The following is a 15,051-nucleotide window of genomic DNA, read 5'->3' as shown; positions in this document are numbered from 1 at the left end:
GAGGTGGGGCAGCCACAGCTTCTCTGGGCAACCTGTGCCAGGGCCTCACCACCCTCACAGTGCAAAAGTTCTTTCTAACCTATCCCTGCCCTCTGGCAGTGTGAAGCCATTCCCCCTTGTCCCATCACTCCAGGCCTTTGTCCCCAGTCCCTCTCCAACTCTCCTGGAGTCCCTTTAGGCACTGGAAGGGGCTCTGAGGCTCCCCAGAGCCTTCTCTTCTCCAGCCAACCCCAGCTCTCTCTCAACAGCACAATTTCAGTCCTGTTAACTGTACCTTGCAGCAAAGCTGATCTGCAGAATCTGTCTGGTAGGTGCCTCCCCTTCACGTGCCTCCAAAATGCCTTTATTTGGGAAGATGGAAAATACTTGCACGGCCTTAGGGCTTTTTTGTTCATCTGCAGTGGAAGGGGCAAATGTCAAACAAAGCCATACAAGACCCTTTGTGTGTGTATAGTGAGAAGCATTCATGGCAATGCACCTCTTTGCTGAGCAACTAATACATCATGTCCCACACTGTCAGAAGGTTTCTGTGCAAGTGCCCAGACTGTTTTCATCTTCTAATCAAGGACAGTGATCAGTGATCTCCACACTGAAATAATAAGGCCCTGATCTTCTTTCCTCTGGAGCCCATCTATTATTAACAGCATTAGGCTCATGCTCAAACTGAGCCCATGAAGAGCTGCTGCTTCTTGTTGCCCCTCAGGACTAATTTATAAATGAGCAGAGCTTGTGCAAGAATTATGAGGGCTGAGACTCAATCTTTTGGTTGGGTGTGGAGTAACTGCTGAAATCAATAGTGGTACAATAATATCAAAAAAGGGAGGGAAAGTGAGGAGGGGGAAAGCCAACATTAAGTGAGAACAAAAGCAGACCATATCTGTTTGCACCCAGGATCATCACACATTGCCCCTATATTGAGTGAGTGAATGCAGTCTCAATAAAAACACTGAATAGTGAAACTCTGTAACAAGGAAATCAATTGCAAAACCAGAATACCCAGGAAAGCAATCCAGTAGCTTCTGCAGCCACTCCTGTTATACAAGAAGACATGTTCTGTCTTGGTCTGTGCAACAAAGCAGGTCTGGAAATCAACCCTGTCACAGGAGAGCTCCAGGACTGGAACAGTGAGGTAGGCAATCACTGGGACCAGCTGCAAAACAGGGGAAAGGGAAAAGAGAATAAAACACACCTCATTTTTATAGAGCTTTAGTAATTTCTGCTCTAGCTGCATCACTCTTAACCCCAACCACAGACTCAAGAATCAGTGTTCTGTGTTCTTTCACAATAGAGTAAATTCCTAGTCTACAGCCCTGAGTGGATGGAGTTTGAAGTTTTTGCTTGTGTGTTACTTTTCTGGGACAGGTTTTCAAACCAGACACTGTGGTCTTAATGAAGTAACACAGAGTGAACTTTTCATTTGTTTTTAGGGTTTTCTGTGGAGCTGCAGACATTACAACATCTTCTGGTCCCTCAGGACTGTATATGGCCCACTGTGAGTCATTCAGTTTGTGCAGATTGCCCAAGATTATGATTCACTTGACTGTATCTTAGATATGGTGCTCAATCTTACACAGGTCATGCCTCAGAAATACCTGGTATGAAAAGAAAGTGCCTGCAGCGTACTGGGATGCTGAAGGCTGGGAAGGGGTTTATGGATTTCTGACTGGAAGGGATCAGTCTTTACATGCACATAGGCTTTGACCACACTGCAGGAGCTCAACAGACTCAGGAGCCTTTCCAGAAGCCCTTGGTTGCTGCAGGAGGCATTGCCTGGTGACTCAGGCATGGCTTGATCCCTGAGACAGCCCTGCTCCTGTCTCAGAGTCATCCTGTGACTGAGTGTGTGGCCCTTTGAGTGTCACCCGGGCTGCCATGCAGAGCTGGGGTACCAGCACCAGGGTGTGACCCCAACCTGCACAGCCCACCTGGGAATCACCTGCAGTCTCAGCAGAGAGCAACCCTACAGCTATTTACTTTACCTGGATGACCCCATTTACTCCAGAGGTGCCTGTAATTCAAGGGTGAGTAAATCCTAATCCAAGTCAGAGGTGCTGCTGAAACAGCCCTTTCCCAGGGCCCAGAGACCCTGTCCTGACCTTACCTGGGTAGTGTAGTTACTGTGCTCAATGACCAGATTTTGATTAAACTTCAGCTTTCTCTCTCCACTCTCCAGCTGGAGCACTTGGCATCCAGGAAGCAGCTGGGTCTCTGGCAAATGCTGATACCTGAGTAACTCCAGAGTTGTGTGGAATGACACTTTCACCTGTGGGAAGAGGAATTCCGATGACCATCACATAAGGTGACAAGTGTGTGCAGGAAATCCAAAGTACACATTGCACAAAGGCCCAGGCACACATTTTCCCACTGGAACCCAAAGGTGTCATGCCAGCAGCCAAATTCCCACTGGAACAAAGCAATACAATTAAAGAAAAAAACACAGCTATTTCCTATGAATCCAGTACACAGAGATGGAGTGTAAAGGTGAACAGCTGATCTCTGAACCACAGGGAAGAAACAGTCTCTAGCAAGCCAAAGGTTTTGAGTTCCTGAGGGTACAAATAGCACGTTCCCAAAGCTGTCTTACACCTCTAAATCCTCTTCCCACACATGCAGAATTGAGATGTGTGTGTCTCCACCTCAAAATGAACACAGCAAAATGAGAAGCATACTTCAAAAATGCAACAGTTACTCATTCTTTGCAGGTTACCTAATTCTCTACTCTGGGACTTCATTTCCTTTGATGTAATTTGTACACCCAAAACTAATCAAATTTTCCTCTCCTTGCACTGTCTGCATCTAATTTAAGGAAATGAGGGAAGTCTGCAGTCCTTGGAAATCTTTTAATTTGTCCAACATATATATGGCTATTGATTTAAGTGAGCTGCAAACTCACAGGGTTTTCTGCAGGAGTTTGCAACAGGTCAGAGTTGATGGGAAAAGCACATCAGGAACAGAAAAAGATTATGTGCAGAAAAAAAATAATCTGCACCTGCAATGTAGCAGGCAAAATGGCAGTAATTAGCATTTGATAACACACCACCATTGCCCCTGAAACTGGGAGACTTCTATGCCAGTTGTGTTCTTCTGTGGTTCCTCTGGTCCACACTAACACGCCAATTACTAAACTCTCTAATCTGGCACAGGATTATTATTTTTGAGCCTACCAGCATGTTTTGCTGTGGATAAAGTACATGTTGCAGTTGCTGTTCCCTTTCCTCCTTCTTGCTGTGGGATGTTTCAGTGTTCTTTTTGGGATCCGTGCTGGAGAGGCTGAAGGGCATAGAGGGTGTAGACAGAAAGAGCCTGAAGTACAGACGAGCCTTGGTACAATTCATGAGTTTCAAACTCTGAGTAATTACTGCTTCTGTCAAAACCTGGGAGAGAAACGATTCAGAACTGGTCAGTTTTAACTCCCTGGGGAGGTTTCTGTTGCTCTGTCTGGTCATGGAGTACTAGCAGGGATTTGAAGGATTTTACCCCAAAGCAATCCAGTATTTTCTACCTGTGTTATTCAACATTTCTTGAGTGAAAAACCAAAATAAAAGTAACGTAATAAAGTCTAAGTTTTCAAATGTCAAGGGTCACAGCAACTGAAGTGACTCAATTTGCTTTTGGACCTTTATATCCTGAAAATCAGAACTTATTTTTCTACTTAAAAACTCCCCTACAATGAAAGAAAAATTTGGATAAAACAGGCATGAGCATGTCTGAGCTCAGCTTTTCTTATTCCTGGCTAAAAAGTACTTGTAGTGCTTTTTTTTTTTTGGTTCCCTATCTAGTTATGTGCAACATAGAAATTGAGGCTACTGGTGATTAGGATGCAGTTTTACAGCCATGTGCACACAGCTCTGAATTCTCCCAGCAGTACAGCAAAACAAAGCAGCCAAATACATCAATGTGGGAAATACTCACTCCACAAAAAGGCCTAGCAGGTAGGAGATCACTCGCCACTAAATAAAACACCATTCCTCTGTCATGATCCATCTCCACTTCCAACCTGTGTAAAGAACCAGGGCTGGTCACAGCCCTGTCCCAGGCTGACCCATTCCAAGAGGGATCCAGCTGTGAGCTGTGGGACTTACAGGGGATGCCTCAGGACAGCCTCCATGTGCACTCGTAACGGTGGAGCGTCATAGCCGTGACTGCGCCGCACCTTGCTGGGCACCCTCCTTGCAAGCTGACAACAACATGGAAACAGAAATCCTGTGGGACATGGTAGCACTAAACCTGAAATGCTGCTTTGAGCCTGAGAGGCTGTCAGCCAAAACAGGATTCTGTTTGGCAATGCAGTGACTGTTTGTAAGATATGATGGAACAGCAGAGGTCAAGCAGTAGCTGAACTCTGAATGGCTGTGGGTGATACAGATGCAGGGCAGGTTTAGATCAGATTTTGGGAAGAAATTCTTCACTCTGAGGGTGGTGAGGCCCTGGCATAGGTTCCCTGGAGAAGCTGTGGATGCCCCATCTCTGGAAATATTCCAGGCCAGGTTGGATGGAGTGTGGAGCAACTTTTTCTGGTTAAAGATGTTGCTGCCCATAGCAGGGGGGTGGAGCTAGATGGTCCTTTCAACTCATACCATTCCAGGACTCTATTATTCTACAATTCTTTCTTCAGGAATAAGGATTATTAGGGTTGTTTTTATTGAACATTCTATTAGCATTCATTCAGGTTACCTTGCACCTTTGCAACAATTCATGTCAGAGAATCACTGAGCCATTCATAAAACACTGTTCAAGCCTCGCATCAGCAGTTGTTGAAGAGGAAGTTTCCCAGAGGAGAGATATGCTGTCCAAATTCACACAGGAAGGTGGATGCAGAGCCAGGAACAGGACTCAGCAGTCCTGAGTCTCACTTCCATTGTTAACTATTGTTATCAATAAAACCTGATGTTGTGATAGCATTTCAAACCCTGGGCTTTTGTCTGGGGTCTGCTGCCCCAGACAACGCAAGAAGAGGGTGACATTCCCAGCCCAGAATGCTTGCAAGCTCAAAGAGAAATGCAACAGATGAACAACCCTGGTTAAGGAAGGATGTAGAGGATAGCAGGAACAGGATTGTTTACACAGACTGGCCAGGTAACAGCAGCCTGTACATAAATTACAGGAAGGGCAATTCTATTCCCCCGTTACCTTTGGCCTTGCTGTGACAGTCAGTTTACCTTGTCGTCCAGGCTCATGAAGCCCAGCAGCAGCCCGTCACAACGCAGCTCAGCCTCGGTGTCCGGGAGGACGAGCGGGGTGAAGGAGATGTAAACGTCGCTGCTGCCACCTCCTGGAACCACCTGCGGCCGGGAGAGAGCGCTTAGCGCACGGACCCGCCGGGGATTGCACAAGAACGTCGGGACTCAGCTGCCAAAACGGAGTTGCACAAGCCACATGCAATCCCCCGGGCACGGGCTCAGGCTTGCACGAAAATACCAACATGTGACAGCAAAACTGACAATTACTTCAACTGCAAATATCAGTGTGGCCACTTTTAGCATCAACAGAGTTTAAGCACAGTCACAGACCAACTCTGTAAGTACACAAACATATGTACACATGTCTGTTTTTAAAAATACCCAGTTCTGCCCACTCTTACTCCCTAGCTGCCTCAGTTGATTATTCCACAACTTACATATATGAAACATTTGTTGAAGAGTTACAAGTGTGAACTAAGAGTATTTTACAGTTCAGTTTAGTCTTGGCTGTTCTTTAATTTTACATGACAGCAGGGAATGTAATCACATGCACTAGCCAGCTGCAGTGGATTTTCTGGGATTTATAGGTTGACTAGATTCTGCTTTCTTTAAGTGAACTGTGCAGGTTATGGCTAAATCCTGATATTGCTGCTGGCTACACCCCACAAAAGCTGCCTCTACAGTGAGGCACCTGTTTGTCTGACTTTTCTCAGCCACCTCAGAGCTGACTGCAACTTCATTTCTGTCATAATTTCTTTATGTAATCTTTAGCTCATTTTAACTTGTAACTAAAACCTTTTAGCAAAAAAAATATTTAAAAATAAAATTGGCACACTGATGCTTTGGGCAATCCTGCCACTCATAGCTAGATCTTTCCAGTGCTGTCTTTACTTTATGATATTCCTAAGGGATTGTGACACTGTGGCCTGTATTTGCACAACTCACTTGTGAAGCACTGTGGGTTACAATGGTTTATCCACGAGTTACCTACGGAGTACCCCTTTCCCAGCAGCCTGATTTCCAGCTCTTCATGCTTCCAAAGCTTCAGGCTGGATGGCTCCCACATTTCACCATGCCAACCCAAGTGAGAAGACCAGAGATGCCACTCTGCTGGAGTGTTGGAGTACAACTAACACTAAAGTCCAGTCATCAGGTCACTGCTTAGATGTAGATAGGACACTTTTTGTTGACCTTGCAAACTCTTCTCATGATCATCTCCAAAGCCTTCCAGCCTGATGTTTCACTGTTTAGTAGAGTCTACGTCAAACCAAACTCAAAGCTATCTCCTTCTCCTTCTCTGTCTCCTCTGCCCTGCAGAAAATGTGCTAAATCTAAGCCCAAAGAAAATGTAAAAGCTTACTATCTGCCTCGGAGCAACGGAGTAGGGGCTGTCTGCAGGCACCCCCTCATGAGGTTGGATAAGTACAGAGATATTTTTCTCTCCTTCAGACTCCTGACTGCTGATTTCCATCTCTTTGCTGTCAGAACCTGGAGGCTGCAGAGACACAGGGGTGGGGAATGGTTAAAACTGTTACACTGCAAGGGAGGAATGTGAGTGATGTGTACAGGGAACTGATCAGGAAGCATGGCCAGCTCCACTTTCTTTCTGGCACAAGGGCTAGACACGTGGATGTGTCCTGTACATCAATTTTCTCATCCACAGAGTAGCTCTCCTGAAATTGCTCCTGAATTCCTTGGAAAATTTGCATGCTTGGGTCCTGTTCTACCTAGAGAAGCACCCAATCATGACACCTCTGGCCCATTATACAAACCAGCACTCTGGGCAGTACCGTTCCCTTTGTGCACAAGAAAGGTTAGAGCTGTGTTCAGGACAACTGTGCATGCTGAGCTGAAGCAGAAAAAATGTGATTTTACTATCTTTTGTGTGAAGCTTTTGGCAGACAAATATACAATATGCTGGAGGATACCTTCTCCCTGTCACTTCCAGCCCCTCAAGACACTAAATTGCCACATTAGAATCAAACATCATGTGTAATAGATGTTATCATATTCTAACAGAACCAATCTAATTTTAGCACTGGGATAAATACCTCCATATCATTAGGTGCAATTTGAAATTTACAGGGTAGGTTCTGCTCCCTGACTACAGCACATGTGGACACCAGAAAACACCCACAAGAAAAGCAGAGCTAAATTAAGGAGTTTTAGTTATTTTAATTCTTTCATGTAATAACAACAATAGTTTGCCAGTGACAGTATTTTAAATAGTGTTTCTTTAGATTTTAAAACACTGTTAAAGAGAGCTAATTGCTTATAGCTCGCTCTGGAAACAGATTGCTGATCCCCATAGCCACCTACCCACATATTGCGTGTTTGACTGGGAGAGGAGCTGACACTTCTTTTAACAATCCAGCTCTTAGTTACAAGTTCTATCTCCTGTTATTGTTTTCAACCCTTCACGCCAAAAAAACCCATCATGTATCTCAGCAGCAGTATAAGAAACAGCCTAAGAGCTGACCTCATCTGTGGTTTCCAAAGCTGGATAAATGCTTCCACAGGGAATGGCAGCTGGATCCAGCTTTAACACGACCTCTGACTCCGAGGTGCTACCACTTGATGCAGCCTCATTTCCAGCCATGTCCACAGGAGGAAAAGGGTCTTCAAAGAGCACCAAGAGGTCCACCAGCTTTTCATCATCTGGCTCTTGGTTGTAAACTTCCAAGTCCAGGCGGATGTCTGAATGGGAAAGGAAAAAAGGACAATTACTTCTAATCAGTGAGAGGACTCATGGCTTAGCTGGTACCAGAATATCAAGTAATAAATTTGTGTCTGGCAACTGGATTTGTATTAAAGTGTATCTCTTATGTTTCCCATGTTTGCTGTAAATGAAAATTATTTAAGAGCTTGCTATAGTTTGGCCACTTTCTATGTCCTAAACTATAATAAAAATAAATTATGAGTATTTTGTAAGCAAATGGATTCAGTAGAATTAAAAAAAATATATTGACTTTGCTCTGAAAAGCTTACAATTTCACTCAAGAGCTAAAAAGACTAAAAGAGACAGATGATGCCAGTAAAAAGCAGGTAGCACATCTGATTGACAAGGCTTAGTCTTGTGAGAAATTCATAAAAACAGGATGGAAAATCCTGAATTCTCATCATTTCAATGAGGGAAAACCCAGCTACATCAAGAGGGGATGTGCAACTGCATAGTGGCAACACATTGAGTCACTCTATTTTTTTTTTTACTAAAAACATCTTCATTAGGACACAAGAATGCCTGTCAATTAACATGTTAATTTTTAATTGATTAATTAAAAGTGTCCTTCTACTTTTATTTCTGTAAGGAACACAATGAAAGCATCAATGTTTGCTGTACAAAAGCCATCCTTACCAAAGGGACTGGGATTGTTGAGCTGGACCCTCCGAAGCACAGGGGACCCTCCTGAGACTTGAGTGCCAAACCTGGACAGGGAACATTGCTGTCAGTGCATGCAGTCTGAAATCACTGAAGAGTTGTTTAAAAGTGGAAGCTGATCTGGCTGCACTGGAGTGGCTCTCAGGTAAGGCATGGCCTACACTGTGAAGTACAATATTGGTTTATTTGATCTATCTCTTTTCTTTTTTCCCCATTTTTTTCAGTTGTCTCAGACATTTCAGAGTAACCACATGCAGTACTGGGGCTCCCCAAAAACCAGCCCTTATCCCTCATCCCAAGGTGCAGATGCCATTTGCTGTATGAGAGGGTTTAAACCTTCCCCTGCCACTACTGACCTTAGGGCTGCATTTCTCCTGGTCCAGGTAAAGGGCCAGGGAGAAATGAGCTGTGGGTGTTGAGAATTGCCATCATGTGCCAGTTGCCATCTCCACAGAGTCAGATCTGCAAAGGCTGCACTGGGTGAAATTCTACAACTGCAAGCCCAGAATAGAGACTGCTGGCAGACTTCAGCAGTCTTGTATTGCAGATTATTTTCTAATTGTGTTGGTAGAGAAAAATGTATTGATGTTCTAGAAGCAGATACTGTACTTTGATCATCATTTTGCTGACCTCATTATATCACAAGATGGAACAGGTGTGTATGTTGGCTGCAGTCCATTGGTATTTAATTCTCTGATTTGTCTGACAGTATTTTGCACTATACCTGATAATGGGTGGCTCTGGTTTTGGTCCTGTCACCTGCAGGAAGATTGGACAGCCTTTCACAGTCATTTGCATAGGAATTATTTTAGGTAGTAAGTCTCCCACCTATTAAAATGAATTTTTGCTATTAGAATCAAGATAACACCTTAGTTCTCTGTGCTATAAGATTGTTTTGCAAACTGATTGGTTTTTCAAATATTTTTTACTAGCTTACTTTGACAGCCTCTAATTCATATGCTAACAACAACTCTTCTCAGCAGGAGAATGCAATACCTCATGCATTTATCAGCTTTCCTGCTGCTTTTCTACACAACACAATCTATGCTATTGGTAGAGCAGAGCAGTGCACTGGCCAGCTCCCAAACAGATGTTATAAATCAAAACTCCTCTAGTCATTTTCAAGGAACATGAAAACCTCCCAAAGAATAAACATGTTCCCCTAAAACCAAACAACTGTTCCTTACATGTCATTGGAACTAGTGGTACAGCAAGATCCACCCTGAATTTTTACAGAAGTTCTAAAAAACTGAAAAAGTATTTCTAACAGAAAGGCATCTGGAAAATATAATTGGTGTAAAATCTGCCATGGTAAAACCAAAACCCCACCTACCTTACAGACAAGATTATCCTGGTACTCTCCCCACATGTTGTTGTAAGCTGCTATTTCTATGGTGAACTGCTGGAAAGCTTCCAGAATTCCTGTGGAAGGTTGGATATAGAAAGCTGCTCCCTTCCCCTGAGACAGCAACGCTGCTGCAAACTCTGAAGGAGCAGAGCAAAGAAGCATTTCATGAATTCTGAGGAAATTGAACAAAGTTAGTCTTTCAAAGAATACACAGGACCACGGTTTTAGTTGCCTTTAATCAGCTTAACCTCACTCACTTAGAAACCCTGGGATCATTACACAGCTCCCATTTATACCACTTTACCCAAGTTCCCTTCTGCAGTGGATCTTACTTTGTTTTTTAGACTTAGTGCTTGCCCACAATATTTTACAGCAGGACAACCCTTCCAACAACCTGATCCAGGACTCTTTGGGATATTGCAAGGTACTAACTGGTTACCTAAAAAAATTTTAGAAAAATAGGCTGGGATCTGTGTTGACTGTTTCTTGCTCCACTAGCAGCTGCCTGTTTACCTTTGTGTGCTCTTCCATGCAAAGAATTAATTACAAAGAGCAAAGCCTTTCCACATTCTGAGTCACCTAGGCTTGCATGGAATCTGTCAGAACAGCATTTTTTTAATCTTAAGCACTAATTCAACAGCTGAAAAGCTCTGTCTGTGGAACAGATACCAAACTCTATGGCAAGGTACCAATATGTGCGAGTTTTATTTTGGAAACAGAAGACACATCCACACTTCACAGCTTTTTGCTCTCATTTCCTCCCTCCCTCAGTCTCATGTGGCTGTAAATATTATCATTTTTCAGTACAACACATCAAAAATGACAGATGGGCTGTGCTGTATCTTTCCACAGTGGGGAGCGTATAGTAAAGGGTTTGAGGGAGAAAAGCCTACTGCACTGGTACTGGAAAACTGTGTAGGAGTTGAAAAACCAGGAAAAAGAGAGGAAGAGAGAGAAAGAGAGAGAGAAAGAGAGAGAGAAAGAGAGAGAGAAAGAGAGAGAGAAAGAGAGAGAGAAAGAGAGAGAGAAAGAGAGAGAGAAAGAGAGAGAGAAAGAGAAAGAGAAAGAGAAAGAGAAAGAGAAAGAGAAAGAGAAAGAGAAAGAGAAAGAGAAAGAGAAAGAGCCATTCTGTATGTTGTCCATCCCATGTGCTGGGAGTGTTCTGGGAGTGAACTGTCACCAGAGTCACCAACTTTGTTTCATACTGTTGTTTGCAAGAAAAAGATGAAGAAGAGACAAATAAAGGGAGGAGAAAAGAGATAAAAGCAGAAGGGGAAGAGAGATATTGACCTAATGCTTATACAAGGTGGGCTTTCAAACTCAGGAATGCACTGAGGAATTAAGTAATTTAACAGTTTAGACTTCACCAGATACTGCAACAATGAGAAGATGTGCCTGACTGGCACATTTAGTGCTGAATATGGCAGTCAGCTGGCTTTCACCTTCTCTCCACTGAAGAGAAAGTTTCATACCTGACTTTACTTTTCTGGCTGCATGCTCTGTGACAGGCCCCCTTCTTTTCACCAGGTAGCTTGGAGAGCATGAAAAAAAAAAAAAACAAAAAACAAACTGATTTCAGGTTTAAGCCAGACCTAAATTAGTATTTGAATCATTATGCAGAACAGCAAGACTCACGGGCAGGCTCCTTGTTCTGGAGGCAGCACGCAGGCACTAAAATACTCAGCTTCCAGTGAGAATGGAGCACTGATTGCAGTGAGATTTGTAAGAATCAGCTGATGCTTTACAACAGCTTTTAGTGCAACTTCAGACCCAAAGTCTAAAAGAAGCTCACGTGGGCTTTGTGACATTTGTCCTTCATCACTGCCAGAAAAAAAATAACAGTAGTATTTAGACATGGGTCTTATTTACTTATGCCACAGATAATTTCAGGAGATTTAAAAATGTGCAACATGCAATGTGGTTGCACAGTGTAAAAGGACCAGGCAGTCTATGATTTTTGCCATCAGCATTTTCTGCTTTTCATTTTTTCACTTCTACCCATATAAGGATTTATTTGGGGTCAAATCTTTATCCTGTATAACATGCCAGTCTACCAAATTAAAGACATATTTACTTATATGAAAAGATATAAAGATAAGCATGTTCCAAAATATAGTCATCATTCTATGTATCAGGAAAATGAAATAAAAATCAGTCAGATATTACCTGTCAACTCCACTGCCAGAAGGTACTGAGTATGTGACATGTAGTCCCTTCACTTCTCCAGAAATGCTCAGGAAGAGGGGTTCAGCCATGTCTTCTATGCTGCAGCAAAGTGTGAGGTCTTTCAGCTCACCCTGAAAAGCAAAGAATCAAGTTTCCTTGTGAATGAAGCATGGATCACAGAAGAAAGGCAGACTCTTTAGGGTATTTATTTTTAAAAAGTGTGTAAACTTCCCTGGATTAAACCCAGAACAATAGAATTGTGAGAAGTTTTACTGAATTGTTTTCAGGGCATTTTCTGCAACATCAGAGCTGCTTAGAAGGCAGCACTAAGGTAAAAATTTGTGGCTGTTTCTCGGCTTTGTACCTGCAGCTGTCTGTGAGCCTAAAACTGCTCCATTACTGATTTCTGACATAATTCCTATGCTCCAAGTATTGAATCATAGAATCATTTAGGCTGGAAAAGACTTCTAAGATGACTGAGTCCAAACATTAATCCAGCACTACCAAGGCCACCACTAAACCATATTCCCAAGTGCCACAGATACATAATTTTACCTACTTTAAGCAAATAAATGAAACCCAAGTCTCCAGTGACTGTAATGGGAACTAAGACACCCTATCTATAGGAAGATCCTGTATTTAGCTGCATTAGCTCATCTATTTGAAAGCCCTTGTAACGTATTTTTCTGAATTCCTGGAGTTTGTAAGCTCTGCTCCTGTATTTTGAAGACTCTTGGTCCCATCAGCCCCTTTTAAGTTTTCAAATATCAAAATGTTATGAGCCTAGCTGCATTCAGAAAACCAAATATACACTGTATATGCCACTCTGGTCTGTATCATTCCAGTTAATCCAAAGTGAGGATCTGTACGCTCCAAGAAGAGTCATAAGCATTAAGAGCAATTGTACAGGACTTCAAGAAAGGAAGAAAACAGGAACAGCTGAGATATAAAGAGGCAGGGTAGAAATTTCACACTAGGTCCACTTTTTTAATTCTTGCCTTCAACTGTGGTGCCTCTAAAGCAAAGCCATTTCAGAGATATTTTATGGGAAAAAGAGCATGTGGTTTTGTACACAGAATTCCTTCCTTTTGCCAGATGGAGGTGAAATGAAAAAGCCAGTGTTACTGTTTATAAAAAAGTGCATCAGTTTGTAAACTTACCACAATGTTAGCTGACAGCTCTATGCAGAATTCCTTCTCTTCATTTGGGCCTAAGGTGCCACTGGCAGGGGACACCAGGATGGAGCAGGAAGCTGCCTGGCTTCCAAGGGGCTGCCAAACAGAAAGGACATTCAGCTCATGATCATTCCCTCACACTGTCTCTTCTAAAAAGACCAAGCTATTCTCAGGCTTAGGATACTCTCAGGCAGCAACACCTACAGTTTGACAAGACTGGCTTTACAGTTCCCTCTGGGTGATATGATCCTCATGCCTACATTCACTCCAGGTAACTTCAGGTGCCCAGCTGAGGCTGCTGGGCTGGGAGCAGAGCCACTGTCATCCCTCTCACAGTCTCAAGCCTTTCCAGGGTGAAGCCAATCTATCTGATACCAGAGCAGGGTCCCAGATGTGCCCCATCTCTCTTCACAACAGAGGTGGGGAAGACACAATCCTGCTGTTAGCACCTTCCCTAAGTGGCCAGCATGGAATGTACCCAGGGCTTCCACTCATTTGTTCACACATCAACATCACACTTCAGGAAAAATGCTCTACATATTCCTCCTAGGCTCCAGATGCTCCAAAGTGTTTTTCTGTATATAGGTCCTATACCATGCACATGCTCTGTTAGGATCCCTTGGGCACCTGAGGACATCTTGAGTGGCACTGAGTGCTTTTATGTAGGCAATTGAGCTGAACTCTGGATGTCAGATGTGATGGATGCCAGATCTCAATGACCAAGGCACTGACAAATTTCCATGGACTGAAAAGAGAGTTCAGACCACAGCTTAAAAACTGACATTAAGTTTGGGCTCCTACGCCCATAAGCCCATAAGCCAGAATGTGAAATTTAAACAGAATTCAGACACAATTCAAAAGCACCATCATTTCTTTGTTTTACTAAATTAAGTGCAAACTCTAAACTACTATGGTACTTTATTTAACACTCTGGTGGCTTTACATTCTGTGACCTCTCACATCTGCTCATCCATTTTCCCAGGGATCCACAGACAGTTAAGAACACAATGACATCAACTGGTAATTAATCTTTTAATAAAGGTTAGTCTAAAGCTGAAGTTCTGCTCTCAAGCCAGTAAAACAGCAATGAACACTCAAAAGATACATCAGAAAAGCTTTTAACAACAGTCATTATTTGTGTTCCTACAGAAATTGCAATTTCCATCCCTGCTGTATGCTTCACCCATTAGAAGAGCATTTACCTTTCCCCATAAGTATTTTGCTGGCAGCAGTGTCTGGTTAAAAAGTTTACTGGTTGCTTTGACAGGAACTCCAGTGTAAATTTCAGTGAATACTAGATGACTAGATATCAGGCACGCTTGGGGGGTCTGAACTTCAACAAAGACAGGAAGATGACTGGAAATAAACACACAGATGGTCTATTGTTATTGTTAATGAAACGTGCTAGACATAAAACAGCATGCTGGGAAGAATGATGTTTATGTTTATTTAGCAATATTAGAAATTTGATAGTTCATTGATAGGTTACACAACCCCACTGTGAGTTCATATTTTTCTTGTAGGAGAGAAAACTACCTGAAGGGAAAACCAGATGTAAATCTCAGGAAAAACAAAACAAATGCTGCTTTTCCCCCTTACCTTCCTTCTCCATTTTCTACCTCCAGTTCCAGCACTGTCTGGAGATGCTGGCACTGCAATGATGTGAAGTGAACTGAAACTGTGCATAGACCGAAAGGAGGAATTTCTCCAGCTGATGGCTGGATGGTGAAAGTGGATACCTGGGAGAGGAGAGAGAGAACAGAATTTTTTTTGATATGTGCAAAGCAAGGGTAAAATGTTGAA

At 42.9% G+C, this 15,051-nt stretch overlaps 1 protein-coding gene across 1 annotated transcript in view; it reads right to left on the bottom strand.

Annotated features, from left to right (window-relative positions):
• Positions 1 to 15,051, bottom strand: part of DLEC1 (DLEC1 cilia and flagella associated protein) — a 33,329-nt gene that overhangs the window by 1,434 nt on the left and 16,844 nt on the right. The window contains exons 20-37 of the mRNA XM_053943154.1: positions 14,848 to 14,987; positions 14,451 to 14,604; positions 13,234 to 13,344; positions 12,074 to 12,204; positions 11,543 to 11,728; positions 11,380 to 11,438; positions 9,893 to 10,044; positions 9,284 to 9,387; positions 8,536 to 8,606; positions 7,660 to 7,877; positions 6,541 to 6,675; positions 5,160 to 5,282; positions 4,083 to 4,177; positions 3,913 to 3,997; positions 3,165 to 3,374; positions 2,102 to 2,263; positions 997 to 1,150; positions 275 to 395 (exon numbers count right to left, since the gene is read on the bottom strand). Coding sequence (XP_053799129.1) covers positions 275 to 395; positions 997 to 1,150; positions 2,102 to 2,263; positions 3,165 to 3,374; positions 3,913 to 3,997; positions 4,083 to 4,177; positions 5,160 to 5,282; positions 6,541 to 6,675; positions 7,660 to 7,877; positions 8,536 to 8,606; positions 9,284 to 9,387; positions 9,893 to 10,044; positions 11,380 to 11,438; positions 11,543 to 11,728; positions 12,074 to 12,204; positions 13,234 to 13,344; positions 14,451 to 14,604; positions 14,848 to 14,987 — 2,411 coding nt within the window. The remainder of the gene's footprint in view (positions 1 to 274; positions 396 to 996; positions 1,151 to 2,101; positions 2,264 to 3,164; positions 3,375 to 3,912; positions 3,998 to 4,082; positions 4,178 to 5,159; positions 5,283 to 6,540; positions 6,676 to 7,659; positions 7,878 to 8,535; positions 8,607 to 9,283; positions 9,388 to 9,892; positions 10,045 to 11,379; positions 11,439 to 11,542; positions 11,729 to 12,073; positions 12,205 to 13,233; positions 13,345 to 14,450; positions 14,605 to 14,847; positions 14,988 to 15,051) is intronic.

This window comes from Vidua chalybeata, chromosome 1 (assembly GCF_026979565.1).
Source record: "Vidua chalybeata isolate OUT-0048 chromosome 1, bVidCha1 merged haplotype, whole genome shotgun sequence".
In the NCBI taxonomy this organism is placed as follows: domain Eukaryota; kingdom Metazoa; phylum Chordata; class Aves; order Passeriformes; family Viduidae; genus Vidua; species Vidua chalybeata.
Note: the sequence above shows the minus strand (reverse complement) of the source record. Positions and strands in the feature narration are given on the sequence as shown.